The 14,766-nt window shown below is 34.3% G+C and overlaps 1 protein-coding gene across 1 annotated transcript in view; it reads right to left on the bottom strand.

The window, feature by feature from the left end:
* The window catches only part of LOC102516063 (remodeling and spacing factor 1), a 51,957-nt gene that overhangs the window by 30,520 nt on the left and 6,671 nt on the right, over nt 1-14,766 (bottom strand). The window contains exons 3-4 of the mRNA XM_032489497.1: nt 6,354-6,508; nt 722-2,487 (exon numbers count right to left, since the gene is read on the bottom strand). Coding sequence (XP_032345388.1) covers nt 722-2,487; nt 6,354-6,508 — 1,921 coding nt within the window. The remainder of the gene's footprint in view (nt 1-721; nt 2,488-6,353; nt 6,509-14,766) is intronic.

The raw sequence follows: 14,766 nt of genomic DNA on the forward strand, positions 1-14,766 counted from the left end.
ACACACATGCCTTTGACCCAGCAATTCCAATTCTAGGAGTCTATTCTAAAGAAATACTCACTCAAGTCCAAAAGGATCTTCAATGCAGCATTGCCTGTAATAGTGAAAAATTGGAAATAACCTAAATGTCAATCAATAAGGGAGTGGTTAAATAAACTGAGGTACATCCATATTATGCAATACTATGTGGCCATCAATAACTAAAAAGTAGACTATATCTACTGATATGGAAAGAGTTCAGACACATAATGTTAAGTGAAAAACTCCTAGAAAAATGAATTTATTTGACTCTATTTTCTAAGTGAATAGGTAAATATTTATGAACATACACAAGAACGTATAGAAAAAGGACTGGAAAGAGGTGCACCACAAACTGTTAATAGCGTTTATGAGGAGTTCTCATTTTTGAATCCTACAAGTTAGGTCTTTTTTTTCCCGCCAAGTTAGGCATTACTTAAATAGTTTTCAAAGAGAATATATTCTTATACTGCCTATAATAGAGAAGAAACTTAAAAGATGATTAAGATATAAAGTTTGAAATTTAATGTCTGGGAATAACCACTGAGAAAAGACACCTTATATATAGGAAGAAAGGCTTTTTTGTTGTTGTTGCCTTTAGTTATCTTTGAATGACTTGTTTTAGCCAAAAGCAAAGAGCTACAAACACTTAGAGCTAAATATTTCTAACAGAAATTAAAACGCAGAGTAGGAGAAATTTTACCTTGGTTACTTTAGAATTTGTATCCTTATCTGTTTTTTTCAAATTTTCTTTTTTGTCTGTTTTTTGCAAAGCTGCTGACTCTTCTTCCACTTCATCTTCTCCTTCCCCTCTTTTTTTATCAGCTTTTTGATCTCTGATTTCAGCCACTTTCGCTGTGGGTCTAGATATTCTTGGAGACCTCCTTAAAGTACGACCTACATTTGTTTTCTCTTCTTCCTTTTCTGTCTTCTCTTGCTTGGTTTCCTGCTCTAGAATTTTGGGAGGAGAATCTGGCTTCTTCTTCCGACTGGATATCCTAATTGTTAATTTGATGCCCTCCTTCTGCCTTTCAGAGGTTATCTCTGTGTTTTCCGAGGCAGTGGTGTCTTCTTCAGGAATCAACTTATATTTAAATTTACTTTTTTGTATAGAACCCTTTGTCTCAGAAGGATCATCTGTGCCAGAGGTCTGAGCATTGTTCAGATTATATGTATCTACCTTTGTGGACTCAGAATCCTCTTTTAGAATTTCTGGGTCTATTTTCTCCAGGGACTGACCTTCAGTGGAACTTGTGCTCTGACACTCTACCACTTCTTTTTCTGAGGCTCGTTTCTCACAGGGGCCAGTCATGTTAGATGATGGAGAAGCTTCAGCTGCTTCAGGAGACCCTGCCTGTACTGATTCTACAGTACTCTTTGGACCCTCCTCTGGTATCGGACTCAATCTCTGTGTGTCCTTATCAAGAAAAGTCTTTTTGGACTTCTCTAACTTGTCAAGACATTCTAGGACTGGTGGGCGCTTATCTTTCTTACTTTTGGGAGACTTCTCATCAATTTTCATGGTACAGGATTCAGTGGTAGATAAGGTAGTTTTAAAAGAGAGGTCCTTTGCTATTTCAGAAGTCGAAAGAGACATTTCCATTTCTGGAGGACCAGTTTCCTCTATGTGTCCTTTTTGACTCTGGGTCTCTAAGACTGATACTGAACGATCTACATCTTTCCCTAAAGGGACCACTTCCTTCTCAATATCACCTACCTTCATACTTGTTATTACAGAATTTAAGGACTCTGCTCCATTTCCCTCCATGATGACACTTCTGTCCTTTGAGGGGCTACAGCTATCTTCCTTTGTATCATAAAACTTTGTCTCCATTTGTTCTGTCTTAAAATTTGGAGTTACCTTTTCATCACTAACTTCTCCATTTACCAGCTGTTTCCCTTCGTGACCCAAAGTAGTGATTGTACAGATCCTTTTACAAGTCTCTTCCTCTTGCTTTATTTCATCTTTCAAAAATTCTTTTGTTGGAGTGACTGATTTACACAAAGGTCCTTTGATTGGACTGTCAAAATCATCACTCAGTTTAATTTCTCGTTTTTTCAGTGGTATCTTGGCCTGCTGGTCATTTTTAAGCTTCTCGGTTTCTTCAGTAGACTTCTCAGTAATTTCCTGAGAAGATTTAACATTGCCACCACAATCGAGCCTCTCAGGCTCTAGCTTCTCTGCGCTACCTCTGATATCTTTAGGATCTGCTCTACAGTCCTTCATTTCAGCTTTTACAGGTTTGACATTTTCCTTGAAGGAGTCACTTTCTTCTTTGATAAGCTTTTTTTCCTCACTTTCTGGCAAAGGTTTTTCTAGCTTCACTATGACTGGCAGTTTTACAAGTTCCTTTTCATCTTCTTTTTCTATTTTCACAGTAGTCTCTCCTAGAGCATTGGGTGTAGAACAGTTTTCTGAATCTATTGGCTGCTCTTCACTCTTCATCTTTTCATTTTCCTTCTGTTCTTCTAAAAAATTAGATAAAGTTTATATGAATCTAAGCATTCAAGATTACGAAATACATAAGGCTGAACATAAAATACATTTCCATTTGAAGTTTCTCTTTTAAAAGAGGTCGCTTTTGTCACTGGACACTTGACAATAAAAGATAAAATTGGACAGTAAAGAAAATTACCAAACTCTGAAGTATAACTTCTAGATATTAAAAAAATGTTATTTAGAAAGATTCAGGTTTCTGCTTTAAACTTTAGCTTCAGTGTTCTTAATGAAATGCAAATAATTATACAGCTCAACTAATTTATTCAAGCTCAAGAAATGGCTCAAAAATATGAAAAGAAGAATAGTACATAAAACATTTCCAAAAGACCATATTTGTTTTAAAAACTGACAACTGTTATTCCTTGCAAATCACTGAGCACTTCATTCCCCTGAGGTAACTTGAGCATGGGAGTGGGAAAATGCTTTTATGTTTTATTCAGATTATAAAAGTAACAAGACTCCATACAGAAAATGAAAAAAGGGGAAAAATGCCCATAATTCTAATACCTGGAGGCAATCACTATTAATATTTTAGGTTACTTCCTTCTAGTCTTATATGTATTTCTGACAAAGATGGGATCATGTTGCCCCATTTTTTTCACTGAAACACTAGCACTTTCTTATGATATTAAACACCTTTACAGAAATTGGACTTAATTATAGAACACTCCTCAATGCACTTAATTAAAATTTACTTTATCAAAATGCCATTATTGAATACTTCAGAAGTTAATATTTACAAAGAAACTATTTAGCTTTATTTGCCAACTCCTCTTTTACCTTATTTGCTAGGTATTCCCAACTTTTTGGAGTACCTAATAGTGCAAATTTAAATAAATAACAAAAGATATATTTAGTAAATACCATAGTCTTTGGTATTACACAGAATGCATATATGCTTTAAACTTGTGCTCAGGAATCTGAGCAGTGTTTTCAGAATTCATTAAGTACTAATTTTACCTACGTTTTCCTCACCCCATCCTAGCAACCGAAAAACCTCAATTTTAAACAAAGTTTTATAAGATAGGAATTTAAAAAAATTTTTTTGAACAGATTCTTGCCAAGTTCATAAACCAGACAGAGTTTTATGTATTTCATGGGAATAAAATGGAATGGACAGAAGTGAGATGAACCAGGACATAGTTTATAAAATTAGAACTCAATATTTTTTTAAGAAGTAAATATATTTTTATTACAAACCACCATTTATTTTGTTTGATCATACTGCAAGTAAAAAATTCATCTCACTTGCTTTAAGTGATCTCATCGGCTGCAGCATGGCGAACAGATGAAAGAGGACCAAGGACAGAAATGAGAACAGTAAGATTATTTTGAGAGAATAAATGATGAAAGCTCTTCAAGGTCATCTCATTTTATTCAGATTAAAACCCAACATTCTCAATAAACTACAAAGCCCTTTACAATCTCCACACCCCTTTCCCCATCTCCTGAAGCCTTACCTCTCTGACCTCATTTCCTTCAGTGTTCAAAACTGGTCATTCATTCTGCTTCAGCTACATTGCTCACCTTGCTCTTTCTATAAAAAGGGGACCAGCAAACTAATTCTGTAAAGGGTCAGATAGTAAATATTTTAGGTTTTGCAGCCAGACTGTCTCTCTATCTTTATAGTGTGACAGTTGTTAAGGACAATGACATACTCAACGAATGAATAAAATTTCATTAAGAAAATAGTGGCAGGCCATATTAAGCCTGCAGGCCCTAGACCGACACATTAAGTAGGCATGCTCCCACCTCAGGGTCTTGCATTAACTAATGCTTACAACACTTTGTTCCTCATGTATCTGCATGGTTTGCTCTCTCAAGTCCTTAAGTTTTATTCAAATATCACCTTTTCAGTGACTCCTTTTCTAGTTCCCTGATCTAAAATTATATCCTCTCTCTTTCCCCAAATTATTTTACCTCCATTGCTCCTTACCATCATTTCATAGACCATATATTTTATTCACTGATCTTTATTGTTTATCTCCCCATAGTACTACGTTAGTTCCAAGAAGGCCAAAATTTGATTGGTTTTGTTCAGTTTTACTCCTAGTATCAAAAACAGTGCATGATATACAACATGTACTCAACAGGTATTTGTTGACTGAAATTTCAGAATGAATGAAATATTAGAGGTGAAATATCACCCATGTCTAAAAAAGGAATATTTCCTTGCAATTAAAACTTTTCTTGGCAAAGAAATTTCACCATTTTGAAGATGCTAACAGACTTCAGTTTCTAAAAGGGGCTCAAAATACTGAAATCATCATTTGATAGTATCAACATGCATCTAATGGAAATATAATAGGAGCTGCCTACACTAAAACATCAGTACTATCATTTTACTGCACGCTAAAGGGATACGCATTGGTGCCAATTCTTTTTTAACCTATTTAAAAATTACATGGTAGATATTTGACAGATATCAAGCATTTACTATGTACTCAGTATTATAAGTAATCTGTAGATGACCTCAATAAGGCATACAGGAGGATGTCTGCATAGGTTATATGCAAATACTATTATTCTATTTTCTGTAAGGGACTTGAGCATCCTTAGATTTTGGTATCAGCAGGGGTCCTGGGACCAATCCCCCAGAGATACCAAAGGATGACTGTATCTGTTTCCAAGGTTAGGAGAAGACTGCCTTTATAACCTCAATGCTCAAAGTGCTGTCCTCCGACCAGCAGCATCAGCATCTACTAGGTTCTTGTTAAAATGGAGAATCGGGTAAATCACCAGGTAAACAGCATGCATATTAAAATTCGAGAAGCACAACTCTAGATTACTCTAGTTAAAGAGCATAGGCTTTACAAGGATCAGAGTTCAAATCTAGACTCTGATACTTTATACGACTTCAGGCAAGTTTATAAACTTCTCAATTCCCTCATCTGTAAAATTGGAATAATAATAGCAGTTACCTCAAAGAGCTGCTATGAGGATTAAATAAAAATGTAAAAAATGGTATGACGGACCCTCAGAAACTTAAAAACAGAACTACCATCTGATCCAGTAATTCTGTTTCAAGTATTTACCTGAAAGTAGTGAAAGCAGTGACTGGAACAGATTATTTGCTCACCCACATTCATAGCAACATTATTCTCAACAGAGAAAAGGCAGGAGAAACCCAAGCATCGAGCGACAGATGAATGGATAAAATGTGGTATAAACATACAATGGAATATTAATCAGCCTTTAAAAGGAAAAATTCTGATACATGCTACAGTATGGATGAACACTGAAGACATGCTCTGTGAAATAAGCTGTTCACAAAAGGACAAATATTGTATGATTCTTCTCTGCTATAAGGTTCCTAGAGTTAGTTAAATTCATAGAGACAGCAAGTAGAATGATGGATGCCAGGGGCTAAGGGCAGGGGGAAATGGGGAGTTAGTGTTAATGGGTACAGAGTTTCAGTGTAGGAAGATAAGTCTGCAGATGAACAGTGGTGATGGTTGCACAACAACGTGAATGGACTTAATGTCACAGAGTTGTACACTTAAAAATGGTTAAAACGATAAAATTGTGTTGTGTATTTTACCACAATAATAATAAAAAAGTTCAGTATCTTTGTATTCTTAAATCAGTAAGATATTTTGATGATATGAGAATTTTTATTTTAATTTTTTAAATGTTCAATATAAAAGACCAAAGTACCTAATGGTTTTTTGCTTCTTCCCCCCCCCCCTCCACTAAATAAAAGAAAAATCTACCTCCTTTTACAGGAAGGTTTCAAATTTTTCAAATTGAGGGAATTTCAATTCATATAGTTTGGAAGATGAGTAGAAAAGAGAAGAAATTACGAAACAAAGCAAAACAAAACACACAAAAAAACCTTGTTTAGTTGTTTCTTCCTCCTTTTTAGTCTCCTCATCCTCTAAGCTGGGACTTTCCCGGGAAGAGGTGTCCTGTTGGCTAGTGTTTTTCAAAAGTACAGGATCGATTTGTGCTTTCAGGAGCGCAAGAGTCTCAGCCAACTCATTTCGATTTCTAAACAAGAGAAAAAATAAGACAGCATAGAAATCTTTCTCTGTTCAAGAGATTTCAGAATAGTACCTATTAGAAATTAAAATTTTAAAAAGAAAAACACATTAAGAACATCCAAAACACTAGTATAGCTAACCCTAATTAACTTTGAATTTTAAAATTAAGCATTAGAAATGAATATGTGTTAAAATATACTATTCCCCAAAGAGGAATTTCAGACTATTCTCTCTGTTGACTAGAAAAACAATGCATATCTCTTTGGCTAAAAAGAATGGAAGGAGCAAAATTAAACAAAAATCGAAGTTTGATAATTTTTTAAAGTACTATGCAATCTCTCAGGAGTACAAAATCAATGTAAAATTTTAAGTTTTTTTTTTTAAACAAAAGTTCTTGATTCATTTGGAAATAAGAACTCTTTTCCACCTACAGAGATTAACATTTGATGTTGCTATAAAATTATGATCCAGGTCTTTCTAAGTAATTATGGCAAAAAGTCAGCTCAATGACACAGTTTAAAAACCCAAGGTTTTAGGTTATAGATGCTCTTTGTCAATTAGAGTTTACAACTACAGGAAGGAAATTCAATTTAAATAAAAAATAGAAGAAAACCCCAAATAAATAAGATTGTAATATATAAATTCTCAACTTTTACTACCAAATTCAGAGGTGTAGTATGGTCAATTTAAATGCCACTTAAAAACAAGAAAACTAATTTAAATATTTTTCCTGCTCACATAAGCAGTGTGTAACAGTGAAAATAAAAAGGAAACCCTGAGAGGGAGGGTATAGCCCAAGTGGTAGAGTGCATGCTTAGCATGCACGAGGTCCTGGGTTCAATTCCCGGCACCTCCTCCAAACACAAATAAATAAACCCATTACCCACCCCTCATCAAAAAAAGAAAGAAAGAAAGAAAGAAAGAAAGAAAACCCTGCACTAAGAGTTGGGGAAATAGCTCCAGGCCTACTACCAAGTTAATTAATCTGCACCTCTGATCTTCCATCTGTGTCCTCAAAGCACTGTGTATGTACCTCTAATTCTACATAGTCAGTATTAAGATGAAATTACTTGCTGTCATGCCGCACGTCCTTTATCCTCCTATACATTTCCACCTACAACCTAGTTAAATTAAACTCTACCACTTGAGAGCAAGAACATTGCCATATGAAGTAGGTTCTAAAAAATGTTAAATGAATCAACAGAATCCCTGTTCCTAAACTAAATGGCTATGTGCCCTGGACAGATCATTCATCTTCAGTAGGCATGAATTTCCTTATCTTTAAAAGACTGTATTCTCTCAAGTATTATTAAATTGCCCTCCTAAGGAAAACAGTAAAATTGCCACTGATGGACATCTTTCAGAAATTAAAATGACAACCATTTTGTCATTGTGTTTGGGAATGAATACACAGGTTTATACATATTATAAATATTGTGCACAGGAATGAACGCATGTTTATACATACCATAGCTATCACATGAGCATACACAATAAGGTGAATAGTTTTAGAATTTTAATTACATAATAGTAGATGGTCAGATTAGATACTCTTTCAAAATAATGTCTGATACTACTTTTACTTTACAAAAAAGGAAAATTAAAACCAAGAAATATTAAATAAATTAATTTTGGGCAAAGTTCCTACATCCTAACTTCATTATACCAACTACTTCTAACCTAAGGCTCTATCGACCTAATGTTACTATTCTCATACTTCACTGAGAATTCCAAATGTAGTAAGTGCTTCAACCTTTGTTGTTATTTTTTGAGGTCATGCTGAGAACTGAAAACTATATTGAAGTTTCTCACAATACTTATTTTTAAAACTTCTAAACATTAGAAGAGGGCCAATACTGCTAGAAAAATTCATGTCAATTATTGCCACTACTCTAAGCAACAAAAGAATTTAGCAGAAAAATCTATTAAAGAAGAACTCCCTTAAAGAAAAACAGAAAACTACTCATCATTGGATTTCTCCTGTTTTGATCTAACAATTAAGTTGGGTATGCTAAATAATTTTTTAAAACCCTAAATTGGAGCTTGAGGGAATTTTTATAAATATACACATATTCAAATTACATTTAAATTTCTTACCACTTTCTACAGGAACTTTTTAAGTACTCTATGGACTCTAACAACAGTTCAGATGTTTTGCCCTCCCTCCATTGTCTTCTTTTCTTTAAAACATTTCCTCACTCAGGCATATTAAATCAGAAATATTCCTCCAAAATACCGTGCTCTCTTATGAACTTGGGTGTTTGCATTTCTGTTCTCTTCAGCCCAGAATGTGCTTCGAATGGCTAACTTCAATTATTATTTCAAAGACAAGCACAGAATAGATAAATGTGGTATATCAATACAAGGGAATATTATCTAGCCATAAAAAGGAATATAGTACTGGTTCTTACTACATAGATGAACCTTGAAAACATGCTATCTGGAAGAAGCCAGTCACAATGGCCACATGTTGCAAGATTCTACATATATAAAATGTCTGGATTAGGCAAGTTATAGAAACATAAAGTAGACTGGCGGTTGCCATTAGCTAGGGAAAGGCAGAATGGTGAGAAATTACTAATGTATAGGGTACAGGGTTTCTTTGTGAGGTGAGGAAAATGCCTTTGAGTTAAACAATGATGATGGCCACACAATACTGAATATACTAAAAAACCACTGAACTATGTATTTTTTTAAATGATGGTGGCTTAGATGAGAATACAGCCATGAAGGGGATGACGGATGGTCCGACACTGGATACATTTTGCATAGAGAGCTAACTGGACGTGCTGATAGAATGGTTGTGAAGTCAGAGAAAAAGGAATGTCACTGATGTGCCTCCAAGTTGGATGCAGGCAACCGAAGGCATGTGGTTGGTTTCAACTGAGATGGGACAAACATATTGAAGTGGAAAGGTTAGAAGCTCAAGTTTTGGGCAGACTGACTGATTCTGACTTTAAACTCTTGTGTTTTCCTATCTGTACCTAAAGTTAATCTAGACTTTGGTGAAACAGAACATATCATGCTCATTATTATAATGTGGAATATGATTTTTCTTAGTCTAAGGGATGTTCAAATTTAGAATTATTGATAGGGATAAACCTTTCAGAAGCAATTGGGCTGACAGACCAATTCAATTGAAAAAAAAAAAAAAACAACAGACAAAATAAAAACAAACAAAAAAAGCCAAGCATAAGCATCATCTTCTGCCAAGTATGGGTTAGGTATATGGTTCCTCCACAGGACACTGTGGTGATCTCTACCACAGATTACATTGATAACACTGCATTATCATTTACAATTTCTCTATATCTCTCACAATATGGAGGGCTCAGAAATGGCATCATGTCTTTAAACCTCCAGAGCACAGCACAGTGTGAATATAGCAAGTCTTTAGCAAATGTCTATAATGTATGATCCCAAGGCTCACCAGTAATATTCCATCTTTTTCATATAATTCCAAATTACTAAGTGGACAAAAAAGGAAAATAATTGAGCATGACAGTATTTCTTATGTGGGCCAAGAAACTGAAGGGAGGTATTAATGAGTAATAGTAAGAGCAGCAGTAGTAATTGCACTACTCCAAAAACTTTACATGAATTAGTTCATATAATTCCAATATAACCTGATTAAATAGGTACTATTATTACCCTCATTTTATAGATGAAGAAAGTGAGAACATACAGAGAGGTACAGTAATTTGCCTATGATTAGCCAGTACATATTAAAGGCAGAACTGAATTATAGACAGTCTGACTTCAGAGACCACCTTCTCAATCATTGTTTCATTAGCAGCATATTAGAAATGCAGCAGCAGCAAGACACTAGAAATGTCTTGACAGAGTTTCTAATTATGGGTATTTAAAAACTGTAGTTTAGAATTCAGCTTTTTGAAAATGAGTGTCAAACCACTATCAACACTTAAAATATTTTTATTGAAGTATAACTTACATACTTTGAAATGAACAGATGTTAAGTGTTCAGTTAATCAGTTTTGACAAATTCATACACCTGTATAATCCACCCTCTATGAGAATAAAGAATATTACTATCACCACAGAAAACTCCCTCATGCCCTGTCCTACTCAGTCCTTCTCCACCAAAAGCAAGAAGGAATCAGTTTTGAACACTGTAACCATAGATCAGTTAAGTTAATTCCAGAACTTACAATAAATGGAAAAAAACACTATGTATATTTTGGCTTCTTTCATCCACATAATGTTTTTGAGACAAATCTATAAAGTTGCATCATAGGCCATTTCTTTTTATTGCTTAGACCATACGTGAGGGCTAATATGAACAAAGATGCTATGAACATTATTACACAAGGCGTTTTGTAGACATGTGTTTTCATTCCTCTAAGATAATACCTAGGAACGAAGTTGCTGGGCTATATAGTGTAACAGTTTAAAGTTCGAAGAAATGGGCAAAGTGTTTCCCAAAGTGGTTACTCCCACCAGCAAAGTGTTAAAGAGTTCCAGTTGGTCCAAAGCCTTGCTAACATTTGGTATTGTAAATCATTTTCATTTTAGTCATTCTAGCGGAGGTAAAGTAGTATCTCATTATGGTTTAAATTGGGAATTCTCTGATGAAGAGTCAAACACTCTTTCATGTGAATATGGGCCTTATGTATGTATTCTTTATCAAGTAACTGTTTGACAGTCTGCGTAAAACTATCTTCCTTAGCAGACCTGGTATAAAAGCACTTTTAGGAATCCCTTTCTGATCCTGAAGAATCACCTAATGGAGTCTGGTCTAAGATTTGCTAAAGTTCACTCATCATTAATAACCAAACAACTACCATTTCGTGGTATACATTTTTTCTGCTTATCTTTTACATTCCTAAAGAAATCTGCTTGACATAGCCCCTAAAATAAATTAATATCACTTATGTTATTTGATCAAATAGAAAAAATATTTTTCTCTACTTTCATCTCTTTCATTGAGGTCTAACATAGCAATGAAATAACTATAACAAATACTATTCTTTTATGGCAATTGTGTTCTGAATATTAATTGAAACAAGTGGGACACTGGTTAGAGCGTAACCATTTTTGGTCTTGAAACATCCCACAATACTCGTTTAAGCCATACATAACTGCAGGTTTTGTAGCTTAAAATGTTCATACGTTGGTAATTTCATATGGTTCAATGAAATTTAACTACCTTTTACTATCTTGTAAGTAACTTACTAAGTCTTGCTGCTTCAACTTAAAACATAATTCTTTATACATCATTCAACTACTTCCTATCTATCTATCTCAACATCATTCAACTACTTCCTATCTATCTATCTCATATATATATTTATACTATGAATATTACAACAAATGGAAATGGAAATAGCTATTTAACAGAAGTTTTAGGACTGTGGTGATATCATGGCATTAAATTTTTAAAAAAACCTTAATTTTTAAAGAGACATTTTAGGGTCTCAGCAAAATTAAGAGGAATGTATAGAGATTTCCTGTATATGTCCTTCCACTATGCAGCTTCCCTCATTATCAACATGCCTTACTAAAGTAGTATGTTTGTTACAATTGATGAACCTACCTTGACATATAATTACCACCCAGAGTACATACTTCACATTAGGGTTCACTCTTAGTGTGGGACACTCTATGGGTTGGAATAAATATATACCAACAGGCTTCTATCATTACAATAGAGTCATACAAAGTAGTTTTATTGCTCTAAAAATCGTATGCTTCACTGATTCATCCCTTCCTCCCTCCCACCTAAACCCTGACAACCATTGGTCTTTTTACTTTCTCTAGTTTTGCCTTTTTCAGAATGTCATATACTTGAAATCATAGTTAATTTCAGATTGCCTTCTTTCCCTTATTAACATGATTTAAATTTCCTCCATGTCTTATTATGGCTTGATAGCTCATTTGTTTTAGAAAATATTCCATCATCTGGATATACCACAGTTTATCCATTCACCCAATGAAAGACATCTTGGCTGCTTTCAAGCTTTAGTAAGTATGAATAAGACTGCTATCAACATTCATGTGCAGGTTTCTGTATAGACGTAAGTCTTCAACAGCTTCAGGCAAATTCCAAGGAGTATGATTCGTGGATCATACGGTAATGTTTAATCTTGTAAGAAGCTACCAAACTGTCTTCCAAAGTGTCTGTGCCACTTTGCACTCCCACCAGCAATGGATCGAAGTTCCTATTGCTCCACAGCTTCACCAGCATTTCGAGGTGTCAATGTCAATTAGCTTTTAGCCATTCTAACAAGTTTCAAGGAATACTGTGCTGTTTTAATTTACATTTCCCTGATGACACATGATGTGGTGTATCTTTTCATGTGCTTACTCACTCATGTCTGTTAAGGTTTTTGACTCATTTTAAAATAAGGTTGTTTGTTTTCTTACCTGTTGAGCTTTAAGAGTTTCTTTTTATATGTTGAATAACAGTCCTCTACCAGATATGGCTTTTGTAAATGTTTTCTCCTATTCTGCGGCTTCTCTTTAAATTTGGCTGACATTATCTTTCACAGAGCAGAAAATTTTAATTTTAATGAAGTCCAGCATATTAATTCTTTCTTTAATGGACTGTGCCTTTGGTACTGTATCAAAAAGTTATTGCCAAACCTGAGGTCTTCTAGATTTTCTTCTATGTTATCTTCTTTGATTTTGCAGTTTTGTGTTTTACATGTAGGCCTGTGATTCATTTTGAGTTAATTTTTATAAACGGGGTAAAGGTCTGTGTCTATTTTTTTTTTTTGCATGTTGATGTGCAGTTGTTCCAGCACTATCTTTCCTCCACTGCCTTGGCTTTGCTCTTTTGTCAAAGATCAGTTGACTGTATGTGTGTGGGTCTATTTCAGGACTCCCTATTCTGTCTCATTGATCTACTTGTCTATTCTCTTGCCAGTTTCACACTGTCTTAATTACTGTAGCTCTATAGTAAGCCATGGACTCAGGTAGTGTCAGTTCTTCAACTTTGTTCTTTTTCAACAATGTGTTGGCTATTTTAAGTTTTTTGCCACAACATATACATTTTGGGGTCAGTTTGTTGATATTCACAAAATAGCTTGCTGGGATTTTGACTGGAATTGCATTGAACCTACATATTAAATTGAGAAGAACTGACATCTTGACAATATTAAGTATTCCTGCCCATGAACATGGAATATCTCTCCATCTCTAATTTTTCTTTGATTTCTTTCATCAGAGTTCTCTCTCTTTTTTTTTTTTTATATCATTTTCTTCATATAGATTTGTCTATATTTTCTTAGACTTACACCTAAGTAGTTTTAGGGGAGCTAATGTAAATGGTACTGTTTTTAATTTCATATTCCACCTGTTCACTGATAGCATGTAAGAAAATGACTGACATTTGTATATTAATCTTTTATCCTGCAACCCTGTTATAGTCACATATTAGTTCTAGGAGTTTTTTTGGTTGATTCAGATTGTCTAGATAGAAGATTGTATCATTTGCAAACAAAGAGTTTTATTTCTTCCTTCCCAATCTATGTATCTCTTATTTCCTTTTCTTGTCTTATTGTATTAGCTACAACTTCAGTATGATGTTGAAAAGGAATGGTAAAAGGAGATATCCTGGACTTGTTCCTGATTGTAGCGGGAAAACTGCAAGTTTCTCCCCATTAAATACGATGTTAGGTATAGGATTTTGGTTGATGTTCCTTCAAGTTAAGGAAGTTTCCTTCTCTTCCTAGTTAGCTGAGAGGTTTTATTTTTAATTATAAAAAGGGTATTGGATTTTATCGATTTTTTTCATCTACTGACATGATCATGTAGTATTTTCTTCTTTAGCTTGCTGATGTGTAAAAAGTGATTTTTGAATACTGAACCAGCCTTGTATGCCCAGAATAAATCCTACTTAGTCCTGGTGTATTATTCTTTTTATACATTGTTGGATTTAATTTGCTAATATTTTTTGAGAATTTCTGCATTTATGTTTATGAGAAATACTGGTCTATAATTTTTTTTCCTGTAATGTCTTTGTCTAATTTTGATACTATGGTAATACTGGCCTCATAGGAATTATTCTCTCTTCTTCTACCTTCCAAAAAAGAGTGAAGAGAAATGGTATAATTTCTTCCTTAAATGTTTGGTAGAATTTACTACTGAACCCATCTGGGCCTGATGCTCCCCATTTTAGAAGGTTAATTTTTGATCCAATTTCTTTAAAAGAGAGAGACTTGTTCGTACTGTCTATTTCTTCTGTTGTAAGTTTTAGCAGACTGTGTCTTTCATTTTCTTAGCTTGGCTAGAAGCTTATACATT

The sequence above is a fragment of the Camelus ferus genome, chromosome 10, assembly GCF_009834535.1.
Source record: "Camelus ferus isolate YT-003-E chromosome 10, BCGSAC_Cfer_1.0, whole genome shotgun sequence".
NCBI lineage: Eukaryota > Metazoa > Chordata > Mammalia > Artiodactyla > Camelidae > Camelus > Camelus ferus.